The sequence below is a fragment of the Bos mutus genome, chromosome 7 (assembly GCF_027580195.1).
Source record: "Bos mutus isolate GX-2022 chromosome 7, NWIPB_WYAK_1.1, whole genome shotgun sequence".
Classification (NCBI taxonomy): domain Eukaryota; kingdom Metazoa; phylum Chordata; class Mammalia; order Artiodactyla; family Bovidae; genus Bos; species Bos mutus.
Window position 1 is genome coordinate 99,653,905 of NC_091623.1, and position 13,066 is coordinate 99,666,970.

The 13,066-nt window shown below is 38.6% G+C and overlaps 1 protein-coding gene across 8 annotated transcripts in view; it reads right to left on the bottom strand.

Moving 5' to 3' along the window:
* HTR4 (5-hydroxytryptamine receptor 4) overlaps positions 1–13,066 on the bottom strand; it is a 205,830-nt gene that overhangs the window by 60,738 nt on the left and 132,026 nt on the right. For 6 of the 8 annotated variants that reach the window (XR_011464842.1, XM_070374580.1, XM_070374584.1 and 3 more), the window contains 3 exons: positions 10,981–11,134; positions 9,711–9,752; positions 6,857–7,425 (listed from right to left, as the gene is read on the bottom strand). Coding sequence is in view for 7 of the 8 variants with exons in the window: in XM_070374580.1 (XP_070230681.1) it covers positions 6,857–7,425; positions 9,711–9,752; positions 10,981–11,134 (765 nt within the window). In the remaining variant the exon portion in view is untranslated. The remainder of the gene's footprint in view (positions 1–6,856; positions 7,426–9,710; positions 9,753–10,980; positions 11,135–13,066) is intronic. The other 2 variants (XM_070374583.1, XM_070374582.1) reach the window with 1 other exon arrangement.

Consider the following 13,066-nt stretch of genomic DNA (forward strand, 5'->3'; position numbering starts at 1 on the left):
TCTAACCTTGCTGTATGTAACCACCGAGCTCTTGGAATGTGGCTACTAGACAGGGCAAGTCTGGAGACCTCCAGGTCAATGGAAAGACTTCATCAAAGAGATTGAGGGTGGAGAACAGAAGATGATAGCCAAGTCAGATATGTAAGAAGTTCTTTGGGAAGTACTGAAGGAATGTTCAGCTTTCTTAGGAATTAGGATCTAATCTTGCAGAATGTCAGGGAAGATACTGAAACCTGGCATGAGCAGAGAAACCCACCCCCGAAGCTAAACTTTCCATGCAAATTCTGCTTGTGTTCCCTAACTTATAAATAGTCTGCTCTTATAATTATCTCCCCCATGAGGACAGAGCTTTGCAGTTAGCAAAGCAATTTCACATACATTATCTTGTTTGATTTTCACAGCGAGTTAGGCAAGAAAGGAATTATGTACCCAAGAAGCCCAAACTGGAATTCTCAGTGGATTTCAGGTAGAGAAAGATTTCTGTTCTGAAGTTACTGTTAGCACCCCAAGTCCCTACTCTGCCAGGGATCATCTGAACTAATCAACATAAATAGAAGAGAAGCTAGACCAAGGGAGAAGAAACAGAACCATCCTTCATTGCCTTGTCAAATCACACAATGTTCCGGGCACTTTACTAGGCTCAGAAAACACAGTAGTGAACAAGACTGGCAAAATCCTTGGCATTTACCCAATGCACAAAGAACTCCAGAATCAGATCCCTATATAACCCCACATCAAATCAACATGGCTTATTCCTGTCATCTGTCACCCATGCATGGTCTCAGTCTATGGGTCCATTCTATGCCTCCCAAGTGTGGAACATCCCTTGACTTAAAGAATGACTGAGCTGGGGCAAGCTTCCTAAGGAATATTCTCTCATATTTTACTGGTTAATATCAGATAAAATTATCATGTTTCTTCCTTTTGTCATTTGAATTTTGTATACACAATGTTGACCAGCAGAGGTGAAAAGGCATCATTGTCTTTTTCCTGACTTGAGTAGGAAAGCAGCCAATGTTTTCTCATTAAGTTATTTCTTCCTTTCTCTGCCATTATATTTGATGTGAGTTTCCTATAAAGCGACTTCTAGAAGACTAAGAGAGAGATTGGCAGATGGGGAAAACCTAGCTATAGAATCAGGTTAAAGACGTGACAAGGAGAGAGAAGCTGGCTCCAGATTCACTAATAATCAGTTTACACACAGGATGAACCTGTTAGAATCCATTGCTCGCATGCTACTAGCATTATGCCTCTTTCTTATATATGTGCGCATATAAATTCAAACTGCCCCAGGAAACATTCATATGATACAATTCATGTTTGGAAACTGTTTTTTAAAAAGACTATGCAACCTACATGTCTGGACAAACTATTTCATTAGTTAACCAAATGGTATCTTCACTTCTATTTTGATTGTGGGCTGGATAGTCCCAAAGAAGATAATTATCCAACAGAAAACAACCAAACACAAGTGCAGACTATTCTGCTAGTATGGGCACATTAGTCAGTACAAGCTGAGTGACCAAAGCCCTCGAAAAATGTCTTGCAAAAATGTATTATTTCACTGGCTACCCAACTGCTTGTTTAACAATAAAATGTCATGTACGTCAAAGGGCTGTGAAGATAGGACCAAGTATGGGAAATCTACTATTCTAAACCACTGAGGCCAGATTGGCTTGTTTTTAATTCAACCTGGAAAAGTAAAATTCCATTTTTTCAAAAAGATTTTAAGAGGAAAAAAGGTCAGAGTCTCAGAGTGCTGCCATTAACTGGCTCTCCTCAGTGTGAGTCTTGGATTGTAGACTAAGTCCTCTACATTAAGAGTCTCAAAGAAGATTAAAAAAAAAAAAAAGTAACTTTCAGTTTTGAGCATGTGAATCTTTCATAAACCTGAAGATAAGCATGAAGATATTTCATCAGCAAAAATGTACTGATCATTTGGTTATATACTATTTTGCAGACACTGTGTGAGGGGCTAAATGGTATACAGAGAAAAGAAAGCCATGGTTTCTACCCTCGAGGAATAACTGGCCTTATAGGGGTTAACTAAGGAACTCTATAATCTCAAGCAGTACAAATGCGAGAAAGAGTACTGTAAACACGTCACTGCCATTCAGAGGAAGAAGAGAACAAACAATCCAATTGAAAAAAAACACAAAAAGGGTGTTTTCTATAGAAAAGGTTAGTATCTATCCTGAGATCAGTTTCTATTAAGTATATTATTTCTTTGAATAGTCAGTGTGTGCCCAGGCAAGAAGTCAATATGAGATTATAAAGAATAGACTTATCTGATATAACCTTAGTTCCTTTTTAGAAAAAAGATGGAAAAAAGGCCTGGATTTGAACAAGTTACTAATCTTCTACTGCAAACTACTACAGTTTGCAGACAAGATAGAGAAACATGAGCATGATGGCAGAGTTGACAGACTGATAAATGTCTCACCTAATTTATGCAGAGAGTCAAGATGAACATGAGAAGTGGTAACCCTATTCCTGACTCTAAGTGGGCTGGACAAGACTGAACTCTGGAGTCAGGAAGAGTAGGATCTGGATTCCAGCTTCAAGCTTCATCATTTACTATTACTTGTATGAGTTTGGGCCAGTTACTTACCCTCTCTAAACCTTGGTTTACTCATCGTTAAAATGACAATAATTATAACACCAAGTTCTTTTGGTGTTGTGAAAATTAAATGCAACAATGATTTCAAAGTTCTTAAATACAGTTCTTAAAAACTGGCACACTTTTCTGGAATTATGTTAGGCATCATGATCATAATCATAATTATTAATGATATGGAAGGAGGTCTCTGGTGGGCTGCCCCATACTTTGTCAATAGATGCCTTGGAAGAGGAAACTGACACACAGTTCCAAATTTGACACAGAAAGCTATAAATTTGTTCAGGCATCATGCTACATTTCTGTGACTTATATTTTGCTTGTATGATTAAATTTTGCATTTATTTAGATTTAACTCCATATTTCCAACATTGGCTGATTGCTTTTCCTTTCTAAAACCTTTAAGTCTGCCTTCTAAAATGTTAGCTGTCCCTCAGGGCCATTTATTAATATGGTAGATGATAGCTCTACTTATGGAGATAGGGAAGACTCAGGAAATTTGTGGTTGGGGTATGAGAAATAGAAGAATTCTATTCTGGATGCATGAAGTTTGATATTCCAAAGAAACATATAAATGGGGTTGTCAAGGAAGCAAATTGGATCTTGTGGTCTGGAGTTCAAAGGGCAGCTATGACCTGGAGATATAAATTAATGAGAGGGCTGACAGCATGATGATTGCATTTAAAGCCATGGATGCTTAAATCACATAAAGTGAGAATGTAGTTTGAGGAGAGTATTAGGAACCAAGTGCTGAAGAATTCCAACATTTAGAGGCCAGATAGAAAAGGAAGAACCTGTTAAGGATTCTCAGAAGGTATTGCTAGTGAGTTAAGAGGAAAACCAGATAAATATGGTGTTTAAGAAAATTAATTGAGGAAATTTTTCAAGAAAAAAGCTGAATCAACTGCAAGAGGTCAAATAAGAGTTTTTTCAAAATTTGAAACTTCTGTAAGAAAAAAGTTAACCAAAGTTCAAAATCAAGCAGAACATGGGAGTATGTTTTTGCAAATTATCTAACAAAGGATTAGTATTTGGAATATAATAAAGAACATCCAGAAATTAATCAGAAAAATAGAAAATAGTTTTCAGACAAAGTACCAAATATAGGAAGGTACATTTAATAACTAATTTTGAAAAGGGCCAATCTATCAAATCATCTGGGAAATGCAAATAAAATGAAAGAGCATATTTCAAGTAGTATATTAATAAAAGATGCATAATATCCATTGGGGGGAAAGAGTAGCAGATACTCTCATGGCCTGCTGATGGAAATGCAAGGTACTATGGTGCTCCGGGGGGTCAGTTTTATGGTAAGCATAACGTTCTTAAATGCACATAATTGTCAATAGTGCAGTTTCACTTTCAGTAGTTATCTGAAAGGAATACTGGCACATGCACAAAGAAATGTGTTTCAGGACATTAAAAATAGTACAGTTTGTAATAGCAAAAGATTGGAGACACCTACATATCCATTAATGGGAAATAATTAAATAAAATGTAATATGTATTTTTAGTACAGAATATTATGTAACAGTTAAAAATAATGAGTTAGATCTATATGTCTGAGTGGGATGATCTCTAAAATGCATTGTTAAAAAATAAAAAGCAAGGTCCAGAAAAGTATACACTGAATGGCTCCATTTATGTAAAATGAAGGGAGAAAAATCTGAGACTCTGTATGTTTTTATGAAGGTTTGTAAATGCATTGAAAAGATTATAGACTAGTGGTAATTGTTGTCTAGGGGCTGGGTTAGTAGGATAAAAGCTGACTTTACTTTTCATTGCTATAGGCTTTATATTTCATTCATTCACCTGAATTTGTTGACATCCTACTTGTGGGATTTTTAGGAAAAACACATATTTTTCTTAGATTGAATTAAAATAGTCAATCTGGAGAATTAATTTGATGATTTGTTAAATTATCCATCAAGCACCATATTGTGCATTTGTTATGTCATAGGAAATAAAACAGGCAGGATTCCTGTCCTTGTAAGGCTTACACTCCAGTGGATTCAAGTTTCAAATAGTTTTCTCTTCCCTATATAGGCTACCTCCACTCTTACAAGATTCTTCACCTCCACAGTGAAATACCTGATACCAATTTCCTGTACTTTTCATGGCCTCAGGAAGAAATAAATCTAAGGAACAAAGTGTGAAGAATAAACACATAAGCCATCTCTAAACTGCTCTCTCTGCTTAACAATCATGCTGCAGATTTCCAAAATCAGGAGGGATAAAATAATACAGTATTAGTAAAATAGGTTTCCTGGGCTGCCCTAGAAACCCTAAACTCTATGACTGTTACTGTGGGGAAAGGCATCAGTTCTAAACAACTGTCTTAATAAAGGCAGTACTAGAACAGACTAAGTAGGAGGCTGCTGCTGCTGCTAAGTCGCTTCAGTCGTGTCCGACTCTGTGCGACCTCATAGACGGCAGCCCACCAGGCTCCCCTGTCCCTGGGATTCTCCAGGCAAGAACACTGGAGTGGGTTGCCATTTCCTTCTCCAATGCAGGAAAGTGAAAAGTGAAAATAAAGTTGCTCAGTCGTGTCTGACTCTTCACGACCCCATGGACTGCAGCCTACCAGGCTCCTCTGCCCATGGGATTTTCCAGGCAAGAGTACTGGAGTGGGGTGCCAAGTAGTAGGCAATTAAGCTTAAATAACTAAAAGGTCTCTGGCACCCACACAGAAGTTCTTATACACAAACTTCACTTTACTGTAAGATCCTTTCTGCGACACTCATGAAGGCGCAATAATTATTAATAAATAAGAATGCCAGCCTATAGGAGTATCGTTTGAGGCCTTTCCACCAGCTGGAATCTCAACATCATACTAGGATTTAACTACAAGTCTGTTCACACCGGTAGCAGAAAATTGAATTTATGTTTCTGAGAAATCTCTGAAGCAAAGTATTGATATTTCATAGAAATTCCTATGTTTTCTTCTTTTCTTACACATGCAAATGAAAAGTCCCCAATTTTCAGCTGCCAAAACAGCTAAATACTGTCATCATCAGAAAAATTAAATGCTTGTCTCAAAGAAGGAACTGCTCTGTGGAAATTCCTGTGCATCTCAGGACAAAGGAAAAAAAATGTTGATGATTCATCTTTGCTAAAGGATAAATGTACTTATCATACATGGCTTTTCACAGCTAAGAACAACTGTAAGCCAGGGTAGCAAGAAAATTATCAGAGTTTGGAAAGAGGCATCATGCCTAGTCACTGAAATTCAACTCCAAATTTTCGCCTACCTCCATCAACCTATGTGACCTTGGGTAAATCACCTGACCTTTCCCCACTCTTTCATATTCCAATACCTTCCTCATGCTGCTCATTCTATCTGGAATGCTTTCTTTGACAGCTCCTCTAATTCTAAAATTCTTAAAAAATGCTGTTCTGTGAAGTTTTCCCTCATTCCCTTAACCAAATCAGTTTCTTTCTCACTCATATCCCCAGTCTACATTGTCCATACTTCCATTATCATTTATCATATGGCATTACTACTGCAATTTATCACTTTGTTTATTTTATTTTAGCTTATCATGTTATTTTATAGCCATCTTATGGTATCAGGTTATATGCTATTAGTTCTACTCCTACTAATATTTACAATATTATTAGTAGTATTATGAGCACTTTCTATGTGTCAGGCCATATATGACTACATTACCCCTGTCATAAAAGTCCTATATGATGGTGTTATAATTATTACCATTTTTTACAGTTGAAAAAAGTAAAAATCAAGAAAGATTACGCAAATGATTAGTAGTGGCTCTGAGGATCAAAATAAAGACTATTTTACTATGGCTTTAATTACTACCCTAAAATAGTACCTGTAAATAGGAGTAGATAATATACACTCTATTCTTACTAGGTGTCAGATTCTGTACTATGTGCTTTATACAAAATAGCTAATATGATTCTCAAAAAAACACTGTGATGTAGAAATTGTGATTATGATTTTCATTTTTTAAATGAAATCAAAGGTTCAGAATGGTTAAATGACTTGCCTGAAGTCCAAGAACTCTGGAGGCTGGATTTGAATACAGGTCATTGTGCCCCAGTGCCTAAGCACTTATTCACTACTCTATTCCATTAACAGATGGGAGAAGTTTATTTTAATCTTTGAAAATAGTATACAGATTTTTAAGAATAATCCATCTGGAAACAGAAAACTTGAAAGTTACCTCTTCTGAGTCATGCAAGTGATCAAAATCTAACAAGCCCCAGAGCACTCACCTTAGCACATGTGTGGATCCATTAATGGTTGTGGTTGAACAGGGGACAGTCTGGCCCAGAATGGAAGGTCTTCGGTAGCGTTCATCATCACAGCAGAGGATGATGAGGAAGGCACGTCTAAAAGATTTATTCAAGAAGGCGTAGAGAAAGGGGTTCAACCCAGAATTGATGTAGCCAAGCCAGAGGAAAGCGGTCCACACCTGCCCGGGAACAGTATAGTCTACAAATGGATCCACAATATTGGTAACAAAGAATGGAGCCCAGCAAAGGCAGAAGCAACCCATGATGATGCACAGAGTCTTGGCTGCTTTGGTCTCTGTCCTCATGCGGTGAGTGCTATGCTGGTCTGTTGGCTGGAACCTGCCCTCTGTGGGGGCTCCTGCCCGTTGTAGCATCTGGATCTGGTGAGCATGCTCCTTAGCTGTGACATAGATGCGATAATAGGCCAGCACCATGAGGAGAAATGGGATGTAGAAGGCTACCACGGAGCAGGTGATGGCGTAGGGCTTGTTGACCATGAAGATACAGTACGTAGAGTTAGAGTTCTGATTGAACTTCCTTTTTTCTATCTGAGAGTTAGAGGGAAAGAGGAAGTGAAGAAGCAGGGTGGGTGGAAAGGAATAAAAAAGTGAATAGGAAGAAGCAGGAGAAGAATGAGAAAAATTGTAAGAAAACACAAAGGATAAAAAAGAAGAAGAGAAAAGGAGGATTTGGAAGGTCGAAAGAAAGAGGAAAGGGATAAAGAATGAAAGGGAGGGACAGATAAAAGAAAAGGGTGAAGGGAAAGAAAATAAAAAAGGTTTATCAGCAAAGCTTTTGTTTTTCTTCTAATAAGCCTACAGCATATAGAACCATGACGGTAGAAAAGGAATACGCTTTTGGCTGCTTTGGGTCTTCTTATATCTCAGTATTTCCATAAAAATCTTCTAGAATTTTGATAGGAATTAGAATAGTGTGACTGAGGAAAAATGACATTTTTTCAATGTTAAGATTTCCAATTCACAAGCATGATAATTCTTTCTCTTTATGTAAGTCTTTCAGAATTTATTTCCATAATATTTTATATTTTTGTATAAACATCTTTTGCCAGATTTAACCTAAATATTTGCATTTTTATTCTAATGCAAATAGTACTATGCTAAATTCATATTCCAAACTGTCCACTGCTAATATGTAGAACTCTGAAAATTTTTGTATATTGGCTATGTATTCAACTATTTTGTTAAATTAGTAACTAATATTTCATCTTTAGAGTCTTCTGAATGTTTTCCATGAATAATCATGTGATCTACAAATAATGACAATTTCATTTCTATCTTTATAGTCTTAATACCATTTTTCCTTGCATGTTGAACTTAATAAGATCTCTAGTACAATACTGAATAAGAATGGTAACAGTGAACACCATTTTTCCAGTCCCAGTTTTAGGAGGGGAGATTTCAATATTTTACTATCAAGTATGACATTTGCTGTCAGTTTTTTGTCAATGTCCTCTGTTTGAGAAAGCTCCCTTCTATTCCTACTGTGATGAAAAAATTTTTAAATTATGATTGTATATTGAATTTTGTCAATGCATTTTTGATAGTAATAAGATGATCGTGTGGGTTTTCTCTTCTTTCTTTAATTCAGACAGTGGCATATAGTGTTATATACTGGTGTAAATCTCACTCGCCTTGAATACTGTGATATATTAGATTCATCTTAGGAACTGAAAGACTTTTTCCACCTATAAACTCTGCATGCTGATGGCTCTTAGTTATCAGTCTTCTCTAGGAATAGATCTTGGTTGAAGAGAGCTGTGTAACCCAATGACACTTCCCTTCCTGAGGTCAGCCTGCATCCAGTGTGAACATACACATGAATAGAGATGTGAATAAAAATATGTATGATAAATAATATGCTATTTCATTCACTGTGTACACATTTAGTATTTTGTCTTATAGTATATTGTAAGGTTATAGTATACCTTCTTATTGAATTGACATTTTTATCATAATAAAATCTCTTTTTATCTCAGTATTACTTGCCTCAAGTCACAGGAACCTAATCCTATATTTCACCTAGGAACAAAGATTCATGATTTGCTAATTCAGTATTTGCAGCAACTTTATTACCATGAATAACAAGGATCAACTACACATGTATAATGAACACCTGGGTTACACTAGTTTCTCTCTAGGCCAATTCAATGTGCAAATGAGTGAAAGATATGAAATGCAATTACAATATCATGGAGCAAACACTAAGCATGTTAATAGTAAGGAGATGCCCCTTTCCCCAGTTACATGAATTAAACAGGGGATGCTTCTATCTCACTGTCACAAAAGAACACAGCTCACTAGGTTATTTCTCTTGGAAGTTCTACGTCAGAAGGTTAGTGTGCTGAGTCCTTGTTACAAATTTTGATGCACAGAAGTTTCATTAGGGATTAAGTTTAGCACAAACATAAGGACATAGGCTCTTGGGTCCAGTCAGCTTGGGCTTAGCTCTAGTCACCACCACTCCCTACCAATGTGACTTAACCTCATTGACCTTCAGTTTCCTGAGGATGATGACAGGATTACTTCACAGCACTGTTGTGAGTCCTGAGTGAGACAATGATTAAATTAACACAGGGCTCGGCACACAGTAAGTGTTCAACATTTGCTGGCCATTATTATATTTATCTACTCATTATTAGAAATTTGAATTTCATTTCCCCCAAGAACGATAAAACTGAAAGCTTGAAAGAAAAGGGATAGGATTTTTAAAAAATATCCATACAGTCTCCCTTGTACGGATCCCCTTTCATTTTTCCACTCCTCTGTCCCCAGCATTTCTTTCAGAAGCCCAAGGAACTCTTGTTCTGACATACCACATGCAAATCCTGGCCCAGTCTTGGCTTGGATATCCTTTCCTGGACAAAGAATAAGGCAAGATTAGGGGCTAGGAATGAGATGGAGAGAGGAAGGGGCAGCTCCTATTCTGACTGGTCCTCTTGGGTCAGAGTTCACTCTCACTCTCTCCTCCCCATTCCCTGGTCAGAGTCCTGGGATCCATCTTAAAGTGACTACCTGACAACTTCCTTAGGCGGGAAAAAAAAAAAAAAAAATATATATATATATATATATATATCCCTGCTAATGGATCCAGATTATAGCTTTCAATCTTCAATGCAAGTTTGATATTGAAAACAAAGTATGTCAGAGTTGGAAACTCTCCAAGAGCATCTAGACAGGAGTTGACAGATAATGCCTGCAACCTGTGTTTTCCTACACTGCTCAAAGACACTGTTCCCAATGAGGACCCAAAGATCTCGTCACAGCCCTTCAGGAAGTGGCTCAATGACAGAGCTGGGCTCAGGGTCCAGTTCTCTGGACTCCGGGCCCATACATTCTCTGGAAACCTCCACCCCCCCGACAGGTTTTCCGTGAGTCACCATAAGCCTCAAAGGGTCTCAGCATGAAATGAGATGAAGGCCTTTTGGGATACATCACATCCCTCAGGCTCTGGAGTTTGTCTGCGAAGCTTTGAATACCTGTTCCGCTATTCACTAGCTGTGAATTCACAGGCATATTACTTCACCATTTTTGAACCTGAGTTTTCTCATCTGTGAAATGGGGGGAAATTATTATAATTTTCCCAAAGGGATGCTGCTGTCAGGATCACATGTATTTACTGTACTACTTTTTGGCATACAGTAAACTTTGAAATGGAGAAGGCAATGGCACCCTGCTCCAGTACTCTTGCCTGGAAAATCCCATGGACGGAGGAGCCTGGTAGGCTGCAGTCCAGGGGGTCGCTAAGAGTCGGACACAACTGAGCGACTTCACTTTCAATTTTCACTTTCATGCATTGGAGAAGGAAATGGCAACCCACTCCAGTGTTCTTGCCTGGAGAATCCCAGGGACAGGGGAGCCTGGTGGGCTGCCATCTATGGGGTCGCACAGAGTCGGACACGACTGAAGTGACTTAGCAGCAAACTTTGAAAAATGTTAGCCTGCTTTTTGTTGTTGTTATTGTTGTTACTCTGTCAGGATCTTTCTTAGGATACCCACTTAACCTGACATTGTTTGTTTATTTAGAATCCCAAGCAAACAAAGTTAGTCAGACAGTAAATCCATACGGTCTGCATGAGTACTCACCAAATCAATTATTCCAATGTTATTCCAGCCTTGCATTATAGGGAGAAAAGAGATAAACATGGGGATGACCCAGCAGCCTCCCAGCATTAATGCGATGCGCAGAGGGGTCATCTTGTTCCTATAGACCAAAGGCTGGCAGCAGATGGCATAATACCTGGAGAGAGAATAGAGGGGGTGGGTGCCAAGGGAAAGGATAGATGAGAGGGAGAAGGAGGACACATAATTCATGAGAGAGAAGTACAGAGGAGAAGGGAAATAAGAAGAGGAAATAGTGGGAAAGGGGCAAATTAGAGGGGGAAGTAGAGAATAAAAATAAAGAAGGAAGAGAAAAGAAAGAGAACGGGGAAATTGGATGAGTAAGTAGTAGAGGAAGGGAGAGAGAAGTGGGAGAAGAACAGAGAAAATAAAAAGCAATTGTACAATAAAATATTGTATTGTCCATGAGTTTCTGCTACTATAAATACAAACTTTAGATCACACATATGAGAACCATTACCAGACATTGGTCCCATATCCCTCTTCCTCTCCTGATACCTGAGAAACTCATCATATACCTGAGAGTTTGCTCTGTCTCAGGCACAGACCTAACACTACCCTCATGCCTAGGAATTTTAAAGGCTACTGCCCAGCTCTCTGGGCGTCTGCATCCAGATATACGCAGTCCTTTTAACATGAGGTAACCCAGAGTTGGCCCTACATCTGAGCTCTAAGAACAGCATCTCAAACTTGCTCTCATCCTCTTGATACCTACCTATACCGAGTTGATGCTCTAAGTCAGTGTTCTTTAAATTTTGGTCCAGGGATTCTGCCCTTCTTCTCTATATTAGACTCACCTGAGGAGATCTGCTTAAAATGCAGAATTCAAATATCTCCTGAAATAGAGCCTGAGGGGGAGGAACCTGGAGTTTGCATTCTGACAAGTGGAAATCATCACTGCTGTTTGCTACATATGTCCAGTTCCTGGCCTCCTTGTGGCTGAGTGGGGCCAATTGACTATTTTGGCCTGAGTTATGAATAAAATCAACATGTGTTATTTCTGGACTGAAGCATTTAATTGTTTCTCTGAGGCCAAGAAAGTAAAGTTTCAAATATTTCCTGCTCCATCATTTCCTACCTACTGGTAGAGACCATCTTATTTCCATTTATCAGGGTTTTATCTTTTTCCGGGGACTCTCTGCTCATGGTTTCCAGAGCTCAGATTCTGCCTATGTTACTGAAAGTGAAAGTGAAGTCGTTCAGTCATGTCTGACTCTTTGCGACCCCACAGACTGTAGCCTATCAGGCTCTTCCATCCATGGGATTTTCCAGGCAATTGTACTGGAGTGGGTTGCCATTTCCATCTCCAGGGGATCTTCCCAACCCATGGATTGAACCTGGGTCTCCTGCATTGTAGACAGACGCTTTACCATCTGTGCCACCAAGGAAGTCCCGCCTATGGTACTAGCTTTCTTCTTATCTCCAGAGAGAGGTACAACTTGCCCCACTCGATGATCGGGCCTCTAACTCCTAGATTGCTTCTTGTATGTTGTTCCAATCTTGGAGACCATTACTTCCATGCCCAGACAGTTCACTGAATCTGACAACAAGTAAAATATCATGGTAAGCTTATCAGCCATTTGTCTTTGGAAAAGTCAAAGAAAAAAATGCAAAAAGACAGCCTGGAGGCTAAGTCTATTCTTTAAGATTTTATACCATTTAATGATAAGCCACCCCCTTATACCCTTCATTTTATGCAATTCACTTTGTTAATTTTTACCACCTCTTCCTTTCTTTTCTTAATTCAAAGCCTAACTAATAGAACAAAGGCTATATTCTTTGAAAAGCTGGTGGTAGGATGAGTTGGGAGAGAGGGTGAAATGAGAAGGAGAGCCCAGTGTTGGAGCATGAGAAGAGAGTGCCATAGGATCTGGGAGGGGAGAATTATACCCTTCCCTCTAAGGCATCAAAGAGTAGCTGACCACATTGTGTCAGGGAACTCCCTGTGCCAAGCAAGACAGTGGAGTGTCCTGATCTGGACCAAAGTGCAAAGAACAACAAACCAAAGAATGGGAGAGGGAATTACTCAGGAACTCATTTTCTTTATCTA